The following is a 14,348-nucleotide window of genomic DNA, read 5'->3' as shown; positions in this document are numbered from 1 at the left end:
GTCTTCCGCTCACGCCCCAACATCGTGCAGCCCGCCTCCAGTGGTGTCGCGACAGGCGTGAATGGAGGGACGAATGGAGACGTGTCGTCTTCAGCGATGAGAGTCGCTTCTGCCTTGGTGCCAATGATGGTCGTATGTGTGTTTGGCGCCGTGCAGGTGAGCGCCACAATCAGGACTCCATACGACCGAGGCACACAGGGCCAACACCCGGCATCATGGTGTGGGGAGCGATCTCCTACACTGGCCGTACACCACTGGTGATCGTCGAGGGGACACTGAATAGTGCACGGTACATCCAAACCGTCATCGAACCCATCGTTCTACCATTCCTAGACCGGCAAGGGAACTTGCTGTTCCAACAGGACAATGCACGTCCGCATGTATCCCGTGCCACCCAACATGCTCTAGAAGGTGTAATTCAACTACCCTGGCCAGCAAGATCTCCGGATCTGTCCCCCATTGAGCATGTTTGGGACTGGATGAAGCGTCGTCTCACGCGGTCTGCACGTCCAGCACGAACGCTGGTCCAACTGAGGCGCCAGGTGGAAATGGCATGGCAAGCCGTTCCACAGGACTACATCCAGCATCTCTACGATCGTCTCCATGGGAGAATAGCAGCCTGCATTGCTGCGAAAGGTGGATATACACTGTACTAGTGCCGACATTGTGCATGCTCTGTTGCCTGTGTCTATGTGCCTGTGGTTCTGTCAGTGTGATCATGTGATGTATCTGACCCCAGGAATTTGTCAATAAAGTTTCCCCTTCCTGGGATAATGAATTCACGGTGTTCTTATTTCAATTTCCAGGAGTGTATATTGATCAGCCACCAACCTAATTTTTGTAACACCATTAATTAAGAGCCTAGGTTCCACACAAACACTTCTTGCCAGAACAGATCTTGCTTCTTGTCTCATAATAATTTCTGTTTCACTATTGATTTTTATCTAACTTGTCCCAGCATGTATGAAGACTCCCTTGTATTTATGACTGAGCTCAGAATCAGCTCTTGTAGTAACTTGTTTCGCAGTTTCTCTGTTTTTTAAAATGTTTGCTGAGCTGTTGCTTCTAATTCCAAGTTGCACATTGATTTTGTGATGACATTTTTTAACAGTGAACCACCGATTAATATATATTCTTTTTTTATTTTATTTTATTTTGTAATGCCTCAGTGTAATTTTGTAATGGTGTAATAATATTATTCTTCTTGAAGACTTTTGCACTTGCAAGCTGTCTTTAATTTTTCTCTCCTGCCAGCAGCAGTCAGGGAGGTTTCCCACAAAATCTGTCGATCATTTACTAAGGTGCTGGTGCTGAGGTTGAGAGCTGATGAGCAGAAGTCTGTGGGAGAAAAAGGACATGTAGGTCTGCCAGCTGATAAGAGCAATGTTATGGTCCTTTGTGGACTAGAATAAAAAGATTTTCAATCTTTTGAATGACATTGCATTCAGACAGATAAATGTCAGTCTTATGGATAAAGTGAGAGGAAGGTGATGAGTCTTCCAAATGAGTCAGACTTGCTCCAAAACATCATTAAGGGCCATAAAACGTGAACAGCAGTGCCACCATGACTATAGGGCCTGTCTGAAATGCATTCGCAACAAATATGTGGGGTAGTGAAAACACCACATCTGCAACTCCACTGTCTTTGTGCACTGTCTCCATCAACTGTGGCTCCAGAGTATGAATATTGTGGTCAGCCTCAATGTGGTCTCCCTCTTTATGAGATTTCCACTTACTGGTGCCTTGGAACATATCACAGAAAAGTTTGACAGTTGCTTTGCAGAACTTTTTAGGAACATTCTGACATCTACTTATTTCTTATTTGATGGAAAATATTGTAAAAAAAAACTGATGGCATGGCGATGGGTAGTTATCACCTGTTGTGGTAAACCAGTGTGTGGAACATTTTGCTGCAAAGGCACTAGAATCTGCCAAGTTAAAACCTATGTGTCTGTATTGGTAGATAGATGACACATTTGTAGTGTGGCCACATGGCTTCAAGAGTTCCTGCAGCTATTAAGCTTGATCCACTGTAATAAAAAAATTTGAGATGGTACTTGAAAAACAGGACCTGTCTTTTCTTGAAATGTTAGTTTAGAGAATAAAGGATGGATCCCTGGGTTAGAGTTTACAGAAAAATATCTGCTGACACTGACCCTTATCACCGCACCCAGCCCTGGATCTACTACGTTTCCAAACCAGAGCAAAAACTTGATAGTGGCACTCGCTCTCCCCCTCGAGCATTTGAGACAGGGCATCAAAAATTTAAAAAAATCGATTTTTCAAAAATGCATTCATTATGTAGCCCACATCTTTCTGAAGAGTTTGATATATAAAACATATATGTTCGAGAAATATAAGACATGTTATTTGGTCTTAAGTGTGATAAAATGCATTGCCACACCTCTTCACACAGCATCTTTCTATCACACATCACTGTATTTCGCTCTGTGGAGTTCAAATGTTTATATTTTGTAATGAAGCCATCAAACCTATATTCAAGACAGTGAAAATTAAAATGTCCTTTGATGACTCTCCTGCTCCCAGTTGGCCAGGTTGACATCCTACCCCCATCTTCAGAAAATTTGCACTCTCTAGTGCCTGTTAGTTAATAACTTTCTCTTTTGTGTGGCAAAGTTAAATGTAAGAAACATAAAACCAGTGAAGACAAAAGACAAGAAAGACAGTATACATTTCTTCAATCCTTAGATCCCAGCATTTTTTTCTGTCTAGTCTTGCTACAGCTTTACAGAGTGCGCTTTCCTTTGTGCAAAAGAATCTATTCCCTTATTAAAGTTTGTCAAATGTTTTGCTATCGGACAAATCAAAATGTTGCTGTCTAATAATGAAGAAGCTGTTAATATGAATAGTACTGAATACTGGTGTGGTTTCTCAATTTGATTACATCTATTTTGTTGCTTTCTGCTAGATAACACAAAACAGGCCTTCCTAATATGTCAGAAACTGTAACACGAACCAAATAAGTGCAACTGTTTTGGCACATGTGGTCATTTTTATCTACCTTGTTTACATAAATAACATGACAGAATATAATTGACAATGTACTAATGGCTATTAGACCTACTACAAGCAAAAAGTTCTATGTTAGGAAATAGTTTCACATTTCATTCATATGCTCCAGTTTCCCAAGCATGAGATCGGAAGACAGTAGTAGTAGAAAATTTTTATATAAATTTGGAATCGTCATATTCTTCCATGTAATTTGTGTGATGTCCATGTTGCTTCTCCTTACTCATTCTAACAAACAATCTTGTCATCATTAACTCTGTAATTTCTTGCCCTCCAGTTAACTTCACTAACCTTATCAGAATCACCAGTTTAGTTGTCCCGTATTTATTCCCCAGTAAGACATTATTACATGTTCGTACAATGTGTTTTCCATGTTACTCTGAGAACAGAACATAAGCGGCTGCTAAATGGGGACTGTACAATGGGCCCTTAGTAGTGCAGCAACCTGGCAAAAAATTTCTGTCAAAATTTCATTTTCTTGATACACTGAGAAGATAATATGTGATCTTTCTTACCTGTTATTCCTATTAGTGATTTATTTCTAATCCAATAGTCTGAATCTATGGACTTCACTAATAATTATAACAATACTTATAATTCACACACCAAATCAATCACATAAATGAACAGCAATTGACATCCATCCATTCGGGTTTATTTGGCTCAGCTCATATAACCCCATTCCCTTTGGTCTGTGGGAAAGCTTTTTATTTCTCAATATGATGGGGATTCTTCTGGCAGAGGCATCATGTACACTCATTCAAAAATCAACTCATGACTTGTTTAGAAATCAACTTAGAATGTGTTCAAAAATGTTCAAAAATAAACAGGGATGCGTTTCAAAATCAAATTATTAGACCAACATGTGCTGGATGCTAGGTACTTCATGAATAAGTTTGTTTTTCTTCAAGAATATGAATTGGGCACCCCTTTCAATTGCCACCCCCTAGATCCGGGCCTGTTCGCACCTTGAGCCATCTCCATCTGTCATTTAAAAAAAATTATGCTAATGATTCTGGTCAGTAGAGCTCACTTTCAGGCAAGAAGAGCCTTGCCAAAGAATTACAACACCTATGAATAGTTTTCTAATAGATTGGATACTCGGCTCATCAAATTGAATGGACAATGTAATCAAAATAAAGAATACTTGACAAAGAATCTGAGACTGAGACCGAGGGAGAGAAGCCACAAATTGCTTATCTACCTTATGCTTGTCCAATATCCAGGATGATTGGTAGATTCTTATGGAAACATGGCATCCAGTGTATTTTTCTCCTTTCAACTAAGGTAAAAAGTATTCTTTATAACATTAAGGATAATGAAGCTCTCCAAAATCTGGGTGTATATTGCATTCCATGTGAATGAAGCATCTCTTACATGAGGCAGGCTATTAGGATAGACAAGGAGAGATGCAAGGAACATCAGCAACATACCCAACTAAAACAACTATGAAAACAGCTGTTTCTGAGCACTGCCTTGAATGTAATGGTGAGATGAAATACAATGAGATAAGTATCTTGATGCAAATGCCAAGTTTCTGGGACTGTGTATTTAAGAAGTCTATCCAAGTAAGTAATAAATAGGGAAATCAGTTTCAATTTCATTAATGCTTGTGGTCAGGCACTCAATTTATTAAAATATTGCTGGCCATCACATACACCAAGTTGGAAATTCTGAGAGAATTTGCATTTCATGGAATATCGGTGCAAGCTCCAAACAACAATAGAGCATCATTGGGCATAGTGAGTGTTGGGAATCAAACTCAGCTATAAAGAACAGCATGAGACCAATAATAGTTCACAATCTGGTTGTGGTCCAGGCCGTGGGTACGCATAATAGCCCACACACAGCACCTGATGAAGATGTGTGGGCCAGTCTGCACTGAGAAAACCTGTTGGGTCAGTGAGAATGTTACTTTATCTCTCATTACTGAGATTTGTACTTTCATTTCTGATCTGTGATTTATGTTTTACAATTTATAAGGATTTGTAATTACAATAATTCAATTCACTTACTTCTGTGATGTATACATGTTTTAAATTGCATTTGGTTGCATATACTGTAAAATGTTCTTTTAAGCAATTATGATGTCAAAGCAGAACACCGTATGTGAAAACTATCAAATAATACAAATAATAAATGCTTACCGGCTGGATGGTTAGTCTGAATGTTGTAATCATCAACTTGAATTGTTGAGTTAGCTCCTGACCTTGTGAATCGGACCACATGGTACTGATTGTCATTCACTTTCACTCCAATTTCACCAATGGGATGATCATTTGTCCCCATGTTGTAGACCATAAATATGTTTCCCTCAACCTGATAGACATATTAAAATGGTTTGTCATTAGATTGGGTGCACAGTTATTTGATGATGACCTTATGTCTGAATAACAAGTCTCAATGAATAGACCCTAGCCCAGGAGACAGACCGTGGATCAGGAAAAATTTTCTTCTGTTTTATAGGTGACAGTTGAGCTGAGTGTGTTATTTAATGGCAAGAATGAGAATCAGTTTCTCTGAAATATGAATTTAATATACTGCCTATTTCTTTTTTATGAGCAATCAGCAACAAGAAAGTGATTCAATAAAAATTAAGTTGGTTACTCGATCACTTTTAAATATTTTGATTTTTTTAAATATGTGATTACCCTATAATTGAGAAATTCAAAACAGTTTTTTTTTTTAAGATTACCTTGTCCCATTACTGAATGGTGACCATTTTTATTTGTAAGCACACTACAGTTTTTAATTTTGGAGACATTAGCATTAATCTGAATATCTCTGCACAGGGTTAAGTTATAACATTGTAATTGACATGATTGTTTTTAGAAAAGTCTCCTCTACAAGACTGTTTATTACCCAAAATATATGAAATTCGAAAATAACCAGCCAAAATGACCTCAGAAGTTTGGTTTTGGAAATTTAGGGAATCCACTTTTAAGACCCAAAAATAACAACCAGGGAGTGATTCATCAGAGCATGTATTTTTTTGTAGTTAGATATCATAAACTAATAGCTTATATAGAGCAAGAACACTGACATAGGTTTCCTTAATTTTTTATAAGTTTTTGAAATTTGAAAATCTTTATTTTTTTACAAAAAGTCTGGGGCTAGTTATCTCTGGTAGGACTGAATATAGAATTTTGATTTTTGCACTTTCTCTACTCCTATATGATAACACAGAACTGTAAAATTTTAACACTGATATTTGAATGTGAACAAAGATATTAACCTTTGAAAATGGGGAAATAATTCACATTACACTACAACTGATCTTATGGCTGTTGCCTAATTCATGTGCTGTATTGGCAGGGTGTAATCAATTATTATTGAAGTTAAGGTACTGAATTATAGGCAAAGACTTGAAAAATTACTGAACTAAACATTTACATTAGCTTGACAAATTTAAAATAAATATTTTCAGTTAACACTCTTTCGAGATGTGGTGCTTCCTAATCCTAGTGGTGGTTGTTAAGAATACTTATTTCTTCAGACAGTTTTTCTGACATAGACTAAGACCTCCCAGTTGCTGTGGCAAGTTCAAGCACTGACAGTTTCCTTAACATGTTTTTCATTCATATCCAAACTTTGTCACCGGTAGATTTCTTGAATGAAGTTCTTGGGCCAGCAGGTTGGTAAAAATGCACAAAAACATCATTGTTTTCCAAAATTATTCTTTTTAGCCTTTGCAACCCACCACTGTCTATCATACACACATGCCACTATGTCATTCCACTGAATGACAGAGATGTACTTTGTAGGCTGATTTATGGTAACTCACTAGATGTTTTGTTGTACTTCCTGTTCCATCACATGCATTCTTACCATGGCAAGAAGCCAAAAACAGCCATTTCGCCTCCAACCCAAAATCTACTTTGTTTTTGCAAAGATTTGAAAAATTCTTTTTGTTCTTGTTTTGAGTACCACTTCCATTCAAAAAGTATGTGAGCTTTTCAACCTTGGGCAACTTTTCTTTTATGTAGTTTGTTACATACTTTTGAAATATATGGACAACTGAAGTGTTGTGCTCCTAGTAGTAACTTAGAATGCAAATTGAAGAACTGCAGATTTCATCTTTCTTATTTTTGAAGTACAGAAGAAATGGTTGCAGTATTGCCTAGTCATTGACCCAGTGGTACCCTTGCATTTCATCCCGAAACCCAAATGTAAAGTTTTGTGCAAATTAGCTAGGACTGTGTATTGTGTTTCATAAACTTGTAGTTTTTTGTCCTTCAAAAACTTGCTTTGGATTTTATGAAAATAGTGGTGACTTTTGAGATTTTCTAAGATATCAATTAAAGATTCAAAGTACTCTTCCTGAGATTTAAATGCTTATCATTTCAGTCCTGTCAGTTGTGACCCACTGTTTGAAGCCAACACTGTCAGGCATTTCCTTCTCAGATTTCATTAAATAATTCAAGAGTGGTTTCTTTACCAGGGCATTATGCAGTCATAATTGCTAGTGTCACAGACCATTAACTCTAGTAACTCTTTGTAGTTAAAATCATTGAGTTCTGCACCCACAGTTGTCAGTTTGACATTCTGATGATATAAACAAACATATACAGAGTGTGTTCATGAGGAGCCATCCAAAATACATCATTTAGAGTGAAGATCACAAAATTTTGACCTTTGAATTTTGCATTCAGGATGAGCCTTTTGGAAAACTACATAAAGTACTAGTCATTTCTGCCTTGTTACTTTAACTCCATTTACAACACTCTTTTGCTATCTTTGTTACCTGAGAACATTCTACTAGTTTCATCTTCTTCAAAAAACTCCTGGATGTTTTCAGTTGTTTCTTCACTTATATTTACTCCTTTCTTCTATCCTAAAACTGGTAGAATGCCTTGCTCTTTCACTAATTTTTGGGTTACTCTGATGACCAAATGATCAGAAATGAAATCATGAACTATTTTTTCTCTTGACAGTGAGAGAAAACTTAAAATTTTAACTTTTTCCTCTTTAGGTGTCACTGAACATTTGATTTTCAATTTCTTGATTAAGCTCAAATATTCAATGGCAGATGATTTTGGAGGAAGGTTTTTTTTCTTTTTTAGAAATACTGTTGATATGTGCATTATTAAAACATGATTCTAATTTTTTTTAATTTTGTCTAAAATTCATTGTACCTTGCTTTCAGTAGCTAATTTTGAACTTCTACTACTCAATTTTCTTATTTTCAAAGCATGAGATACCTCTACATTAGAACAAGCAAAATCCAATTTGCTAATAGCTTACTCATTAGGAATAAAAATGTCATTAACAAGGTTATATGATTCAGTTTCTAGATTCATGATGAATATTTTTGAGTGACAATTTGGGCACAGGAAATTTCCAGGAATCACATTAAGTTTCACTCAGGAAGCTGTTTTACTCACACTTAACAGGAAAAATGTTCAAGTTTTATTTCCCTCAAACTTTTAATAAGTGGCTTTTTATGAACTTTGAGTGGATCAGAGCAGTTTATTTTTCAAAAAATGTGATTGTACTTAAAAATATATTTTTTTCTCATGATACTCACAAACTGATGATACAGAAGAACTTAATCACAACTAAACAAAGTTTGTCTTTCTTCATCAAAGTCATTAACATTTTCTGAAACTGAACCATAAACTGTTTTATGACACACTTCACTTACTATCTGTCCGTTAGGGCACTATTCATCCATTTTGTTCTATTTCAACTAGTCTTTCAAATTTCCTTATAGTTAATTAAAAATCACCACCCATTACAAAAGCACATAAAATATTCTACTCTCTCAATAAAGTAGGTACATCCATTCAAACAGAGGTTTCTTAACAGACTGACTACAATAATGCCACACCCAACAACTGTAGAGGTGTATATAGTTCTCTTGTCACTGACTGCTGGGCTCCTGTGCAGGCTTGTTACTCTGTCCACTAAGCTCATGTACACAATTGTCTTGAGGACTAAACACATGCACAAAACTGTAGCCTTCCCAACAATAGAGAAATTTCACGTGTTTATTATTTTACTTTTATGATTTTGAACTTGTAATAATTTGCTACTTAATCGAGAATAAACCTATGAAAATGGGCAATTTTTTAAACCCAGCACTAAAGCAAAAGCTTCTATTGCTTAACATTTTATTATTAAAATAAATAATATTAAATATATATAAGGTGACAGTATAAACTAAATATAGGTTACAACTAAATTTTACTACAATCAAACAGCAAACCATGTAAATAGGCAACATCCATAGGATCAATTGTAGCATAATGTGAATTATTTCCTTATTTTCAAAAATTCATATTTTGTTCACAGTCAAATATCAAGTTCAAATTTTTACAGTACTTTTCTGTCAGATAGGTGTTCAAAATGTGCAAAAATCAAATTTTTGCATTCAGTCCTGCCCCAAAACTTAAATAAAAATTAAGGAAACTCTTGCAGTGCTCTTGCTCTGTATAAGTCAGGCAGTTTATGGTATCTAGTTGAGAAAAAATACGCACTGATAAATCAGACTCCAGTTGTTATTTTTGGGTCTAAGAAGGAGATTTTCTAAATTTTCAACACCAAACTTTTGAGGTCATTTTGACTGGTTGGCATTTATCTGGTAATAAATATGCAGCCAGTCACTTTTTTATGATTTATTCAACTATGAACATGTTTTTGAGCCACTGCAGGCTCATCATCAGATGGAGATGTTACAAGAACATTATGTTGTGGACCAAGTGTAGCTAGATGCAGTGCAGGTGAGTGCACTATCTACTGGTATCCATTTCAGACTGCTTCATATAACATACATTATTAAAGTATGCACACAAATAAACACAGCAGTTAGCTACACTTTGGTTTTGCAGTGATTCACAGCATGTAAACATTCAATGTTTTTACAGAGAATAAAAAATTATAAAAAAGTGATTAGTTTTGTATATATTGCCAGATAAACACCAATTTAAATCACAGTCACAGCTCATCATCCACAATGGATACTGAAATTTTGACTGGTTACCTTTGATTTTAGGGTATTTTTGGTAATTAACAATGAGGAGACTTTTCTAAAAGCAATCATGTCAATTGTAGTATTATAACTTAACCCAGTCCAGCAATATTCAAATTAATGCCAATGTCTCCAAATTGAAAGACTGTCATGCATTTACAAATAAAAATAACCACTATTCACTAATGGTGCAAGGTAATTTTTTTTAAACTGTTTTGAACTTCTCAATTATATGGTAATCGTGTGAAAAAATCAAAATATTTCAAAATGGTCAAGCAGCCCTCTTTGGATCACACTGTAGGGATTGAACCAAGAATAAGAATACAAAAATATGCATTGTCATGGAAATGTATTTAAAATCAGTACAGTTCTGCTGATGTATACATATGGCACTAAAAAGTGTTTTGTTTTAATTTTTAATGCTGGTGTGAAAGATGTGAATCTCAGAAAACTTACAGTTTTATAAAGAAACCAGGATGCTTATGACATGTAGAAGCAGAAAAGGTAAGTTAATAAGCAATGACATAAGAATTGAGTATGAGTTAGCAACAATAACAAAAATGTGAGCTACATTATGTTCCTCATAAATCCTTACAAATAATTCACAAATGATTCACAATCTTTATAAATGTTAAATAAATCAAACGTTAATGTCAAAAATTACATGGTAACTTAAATTTCTTTGGCACTGAGCAATCTGAAGATTACCCTTTCAATAAATTTGGGAAAACTACAGCAAAAGAAATAAAAAATGTAACACTATCACTGAAAGGTAAAACATCAGCAAGGTGGGATGGAATACCGAGTGTCTAAATCAAGTGTCTAAAATAATTGTGCAGCCACTATCCACAACAGTTAATCAGTCTTCTGAAGAAGGTTGTTTCCAAGTTACTCTTAAGTACCACAATTCAGAAAAGGCATGAAAGAACATATGAGAAACTATTTCTGCAAACTTTCTTCTTCTTCTTCACTTCCAAATATTTGTGAAAAAATATCATTATAAACATTCACAATTTTGTACAAAAAATTAATACAGTTTCAAAAATTGGGTTTCAAAAACACCAAAGCAACGTATCTGCTGTCAACCAATCTGCAAACAAAATTAGCTCCTATCTAGACAACTTTCTGTATTCCACAGGAATTTTTTGTGACCTGTCAAAGGCCTTTGATAGTGTGAACCATTGCTACTCTCTAAACTGGAAAAATATGGAATTAGGGGCACTGTACCAGAATGGTTTAGGTCCTACATAACCAACAAAAGACATAGAGTTTATAACATCAGAGAATTAAAATAATACCGTAGTAAGGATGTGACTTGCATTGACAGAAAAATTCACAATGAGTACTTCAAGGTTCAGTGTTAGGTTCCGTTTCATATAACAGATCATCTGCTTAATAATGGCTACAACTCAGTTTTATTTGGAGATAACACATCTGTAATCACTGAAGCTACGAATGTACTGACCAAATTCCTCAAACTGTCATAAATACCTTAGGAAAACTAGATAACTAGTTTAGACTAAATGGGTTAAAATTAAACATGATAAATCTAATTTAATGCAGTTTAAAACAAAAACAGCAAAAGTAAGTGACAGTCAGATCCATCACAAAAACTGGCTTCTGCAGGTCTGTGAAATTCTTAGGAATACAAATGGGTAAATGTTTTTCATGGGCCTCCCATAAACAGTATCTCACAAATAAATTAAATAGCATGGCATTCATGATTATGATGTATGCAATGCTACTAGCATGAACTTCAGGAAAGTAGTATGTCGTAGGTACTCTGAATCAGTAATGAGGAACAAAATTGGATCAGTCAATGGAGAAAGGAATTAGGTTACTTTTTGACAATTTTCACTTTTTTTACATAAATGTATTAAACAGACCATGACACACCTTAGTGTCATGAAATGAACTATGTTTGACTTCTTCCTGTGGCAATAACATGAGGTTGACTTGTTATGTCCTGAGGAGAAAGGAATCTAGTCATTTACTTAGTTCCTTTCTCCGCTGCACGTTGCATGCTGCCAGGAGACTATGTCTGTGAGCTTGTACTACACCACCTTCAAAGTAGATGGTGATTGCTTGTAGCACACAGGCATAGAGTGCGTAATGAAACACTAATTTGGGTCCAATGTCCTGATGTGTCATGGTTATTGTTGATTGTTGTAAGTTATTGAATATCATCATTTGAAATGTCTCCCAAACAAAAGCGAAATGAAAGTGAGCACAAGAGGAAGAGAATCTAGGAGACTAGAGTTCACAGGTTGCCATATAATGACTGCAGTGGGAAAGCAGTTCCTGCAAAACCTATCAGTGCTGATTGCAGATAAGGTATCAGTACTGACATTTACCAATTCAACAAGTTCAGTATAACATGAATTCCACAGCATGTGCTACATGCTTTGTGATTACTTAATAAATTCCACATGCTGAATGGAATGTTTCCAACATATCAGTGAGGGTGATCACATCAAGATACTTTCAAACTTTTTAAACATGGAAAAAAATCAGGATATTTATCTACAAAGGTAAATTGTGGCAAGTGACATTGCGAATTGTTGGCCAAGAAAAGATATCAGTAGCATCAAGAAAAGGCATTCACGTGTTTACCATGCCATTGTCTGTGGTGGAAGAGTCCGCATCTGCAAATGTGCTTTTCTCAGTCTTCATGCTGTATCACAGAAACGTCTTTTTGTATTTGGAATTTACCAGTTAAAGGCCAAATTCCAAAGGGCTTACGTGGAACATGTGAACCAAATTTTTGGAAAATGTAATAAATTTGATAGATACCCACATCACTATCCTGGGAAGGAAATGAAATACCTAGACACACCATTGGATCTGAAAACCATGCACAAAATGTTCCTTACAAAGAACCAAATGTGAATCTCCAAATTGATGTATGTGGCAAATGTGAGGAACTTCAGGCTAAGTTAAAAAGTCCACATATCTCTGACAGTAATAAGACAGCTGCACAACTTGAGTTGGATATTCATTAGCAGAACATTTTATTAATTCATGAAAACAACTCAGCAAGAATGTAAGGGCAGGGATGACATTGTTGGACTAACTTAATGCAAAACTTGCCTCTGCCAAACATCCCTGTGCAGGAAATATTCTATTGACATCAGCTGTGGGTTAACTGTTTCTGTATTTATGATGTTAAGTCCAGGCATTCCGCAGTGCACTTGTATATGAAGGTGAAGTGAAAAAGAGACTGAGGTGTGTTCATTACTGTACCACTACATTGAAAACTATGTATCAAAGTATGTTACAGAAGTACACATGTTCTCAGATGGAGCACCTGGCCAAAATATAAATAATGCTGTAGCCCTTACTCAAGTATTGCATTGACAGAAAATTTAAAAAAAAATCACTCACAGATTTCCTGAAAGAGGTCACTCGTTTCTCCCTTATGACCATGTGTTTCAAACACTAAAGAGACAAATACAGAAATGTGACCAAGTTTACACCTCTAAAGAGCATGTGTAAATAACAGCAAACAGTATTTCTGAAGTTACAGTCGTTATGGTGGAAAGTGAAGACATAATGGACTTTGATACAGGGTGGCCTCACCAACAAAAAAAATGTACAATCTAGGGAAATGGCATATCTCAAGATGCTTCGTCAAGAAAAACAATTTTTTTCTGCGGCAATGCTCAAAGAATTTCATTATGAAGCAACAAAACTGGGAGTCGTGACTGCCTACCCTTTTACACGCAGCTTTATCAATCACCCCTTTAATGTGGCAAAAATTAAACTTGCTTCATTGGGTTGCAAGGACTACATGATGGGAAAAAGGTTACAATCAATAAAAAGAAAATTTAAGATATTTAGAACCTATTAAGTACATCCATGGAGAAAATGCTGAGATTTTTTATGAGAAGATATTGGACAACTACAAATGATAACTCACTATGATAAATTTTGAACTATCCAGAACTTCGAAATCTATGAAGTAGTTGATTTCAGGTTCAGTTGAAGAAAATTTTCCATTAGTTAATCAATAAATTTGAGTTTTAGACTAGAAATGTATAATTTTGAATGTGTTATACTCACCAAAGTGCTAAATTTGCTTGTTGACTGGAGAAAGAAACTATGTTGTAAATTTTCAATTTTTTTTGTTGAAAAGATGCTTTTCAGAATACATGAAAATCATTTTCATTGACAGTATGTATGATTAATGTAAAACAAATGCCAAAAATTTCAATTCAATCTGTCAAATAGTTTAACAATAAGACAGTTTCTTGTCTCTCCTGAAAAGTAAGAAAAGTGACATAATTCCTTTCTCCACTGTCTGATTTAGTTGTATCTTGGGGTAGGTCGAACCATAACTCTTGAACCA

General features: G+C 35.5%; 1 protein-coding gene across 6 annotated transcripts in view; it reads right to left on the bottom strand.

Moving 5' to 3' along the window:
• The window catches only part of LOC126187518 (neurexin-1a), a 2,258,738-nt gene that overhangs the window by 103,922 nt on the left and 2,140,468 nt on the right, over nucleotides 1–14,348 (bottom strand). For all 6 annotated transcript variants that reach the window (XM_049928650.1, XM_049928652.1, XM_049928651.1 and 3 more), the window contains exon 20: nucleotides 5,178–5,349. In XM_049928650.1, coding sequence (XP_049784607.1) covers nucleotides 5,178–5,349 — 172 coding nt within the window. The remainder of the gene's footprint in view (nucleotides 1–5,177; nucleotides 5,350–14,348) is intronic.

Source organism: Schistocerca cancellata, chromosome 5 (assembly GCF_023864275.1).
Source record: "Schistocerca cancellata isolate TAMUIC-IGC-003103 chromosome 5, iqSchCanc2.1, whole genome shotgun sequence".
Lineage (NCBI taxonomy): Eukaryota > Metazoa > Arthropoda > Insecta > Orthoptera > Acrididae > Schistocerca > Schistocerca cancellata.
This window is presented reverse-complemented; position numbering and strand designations above follow the sequence as displayed.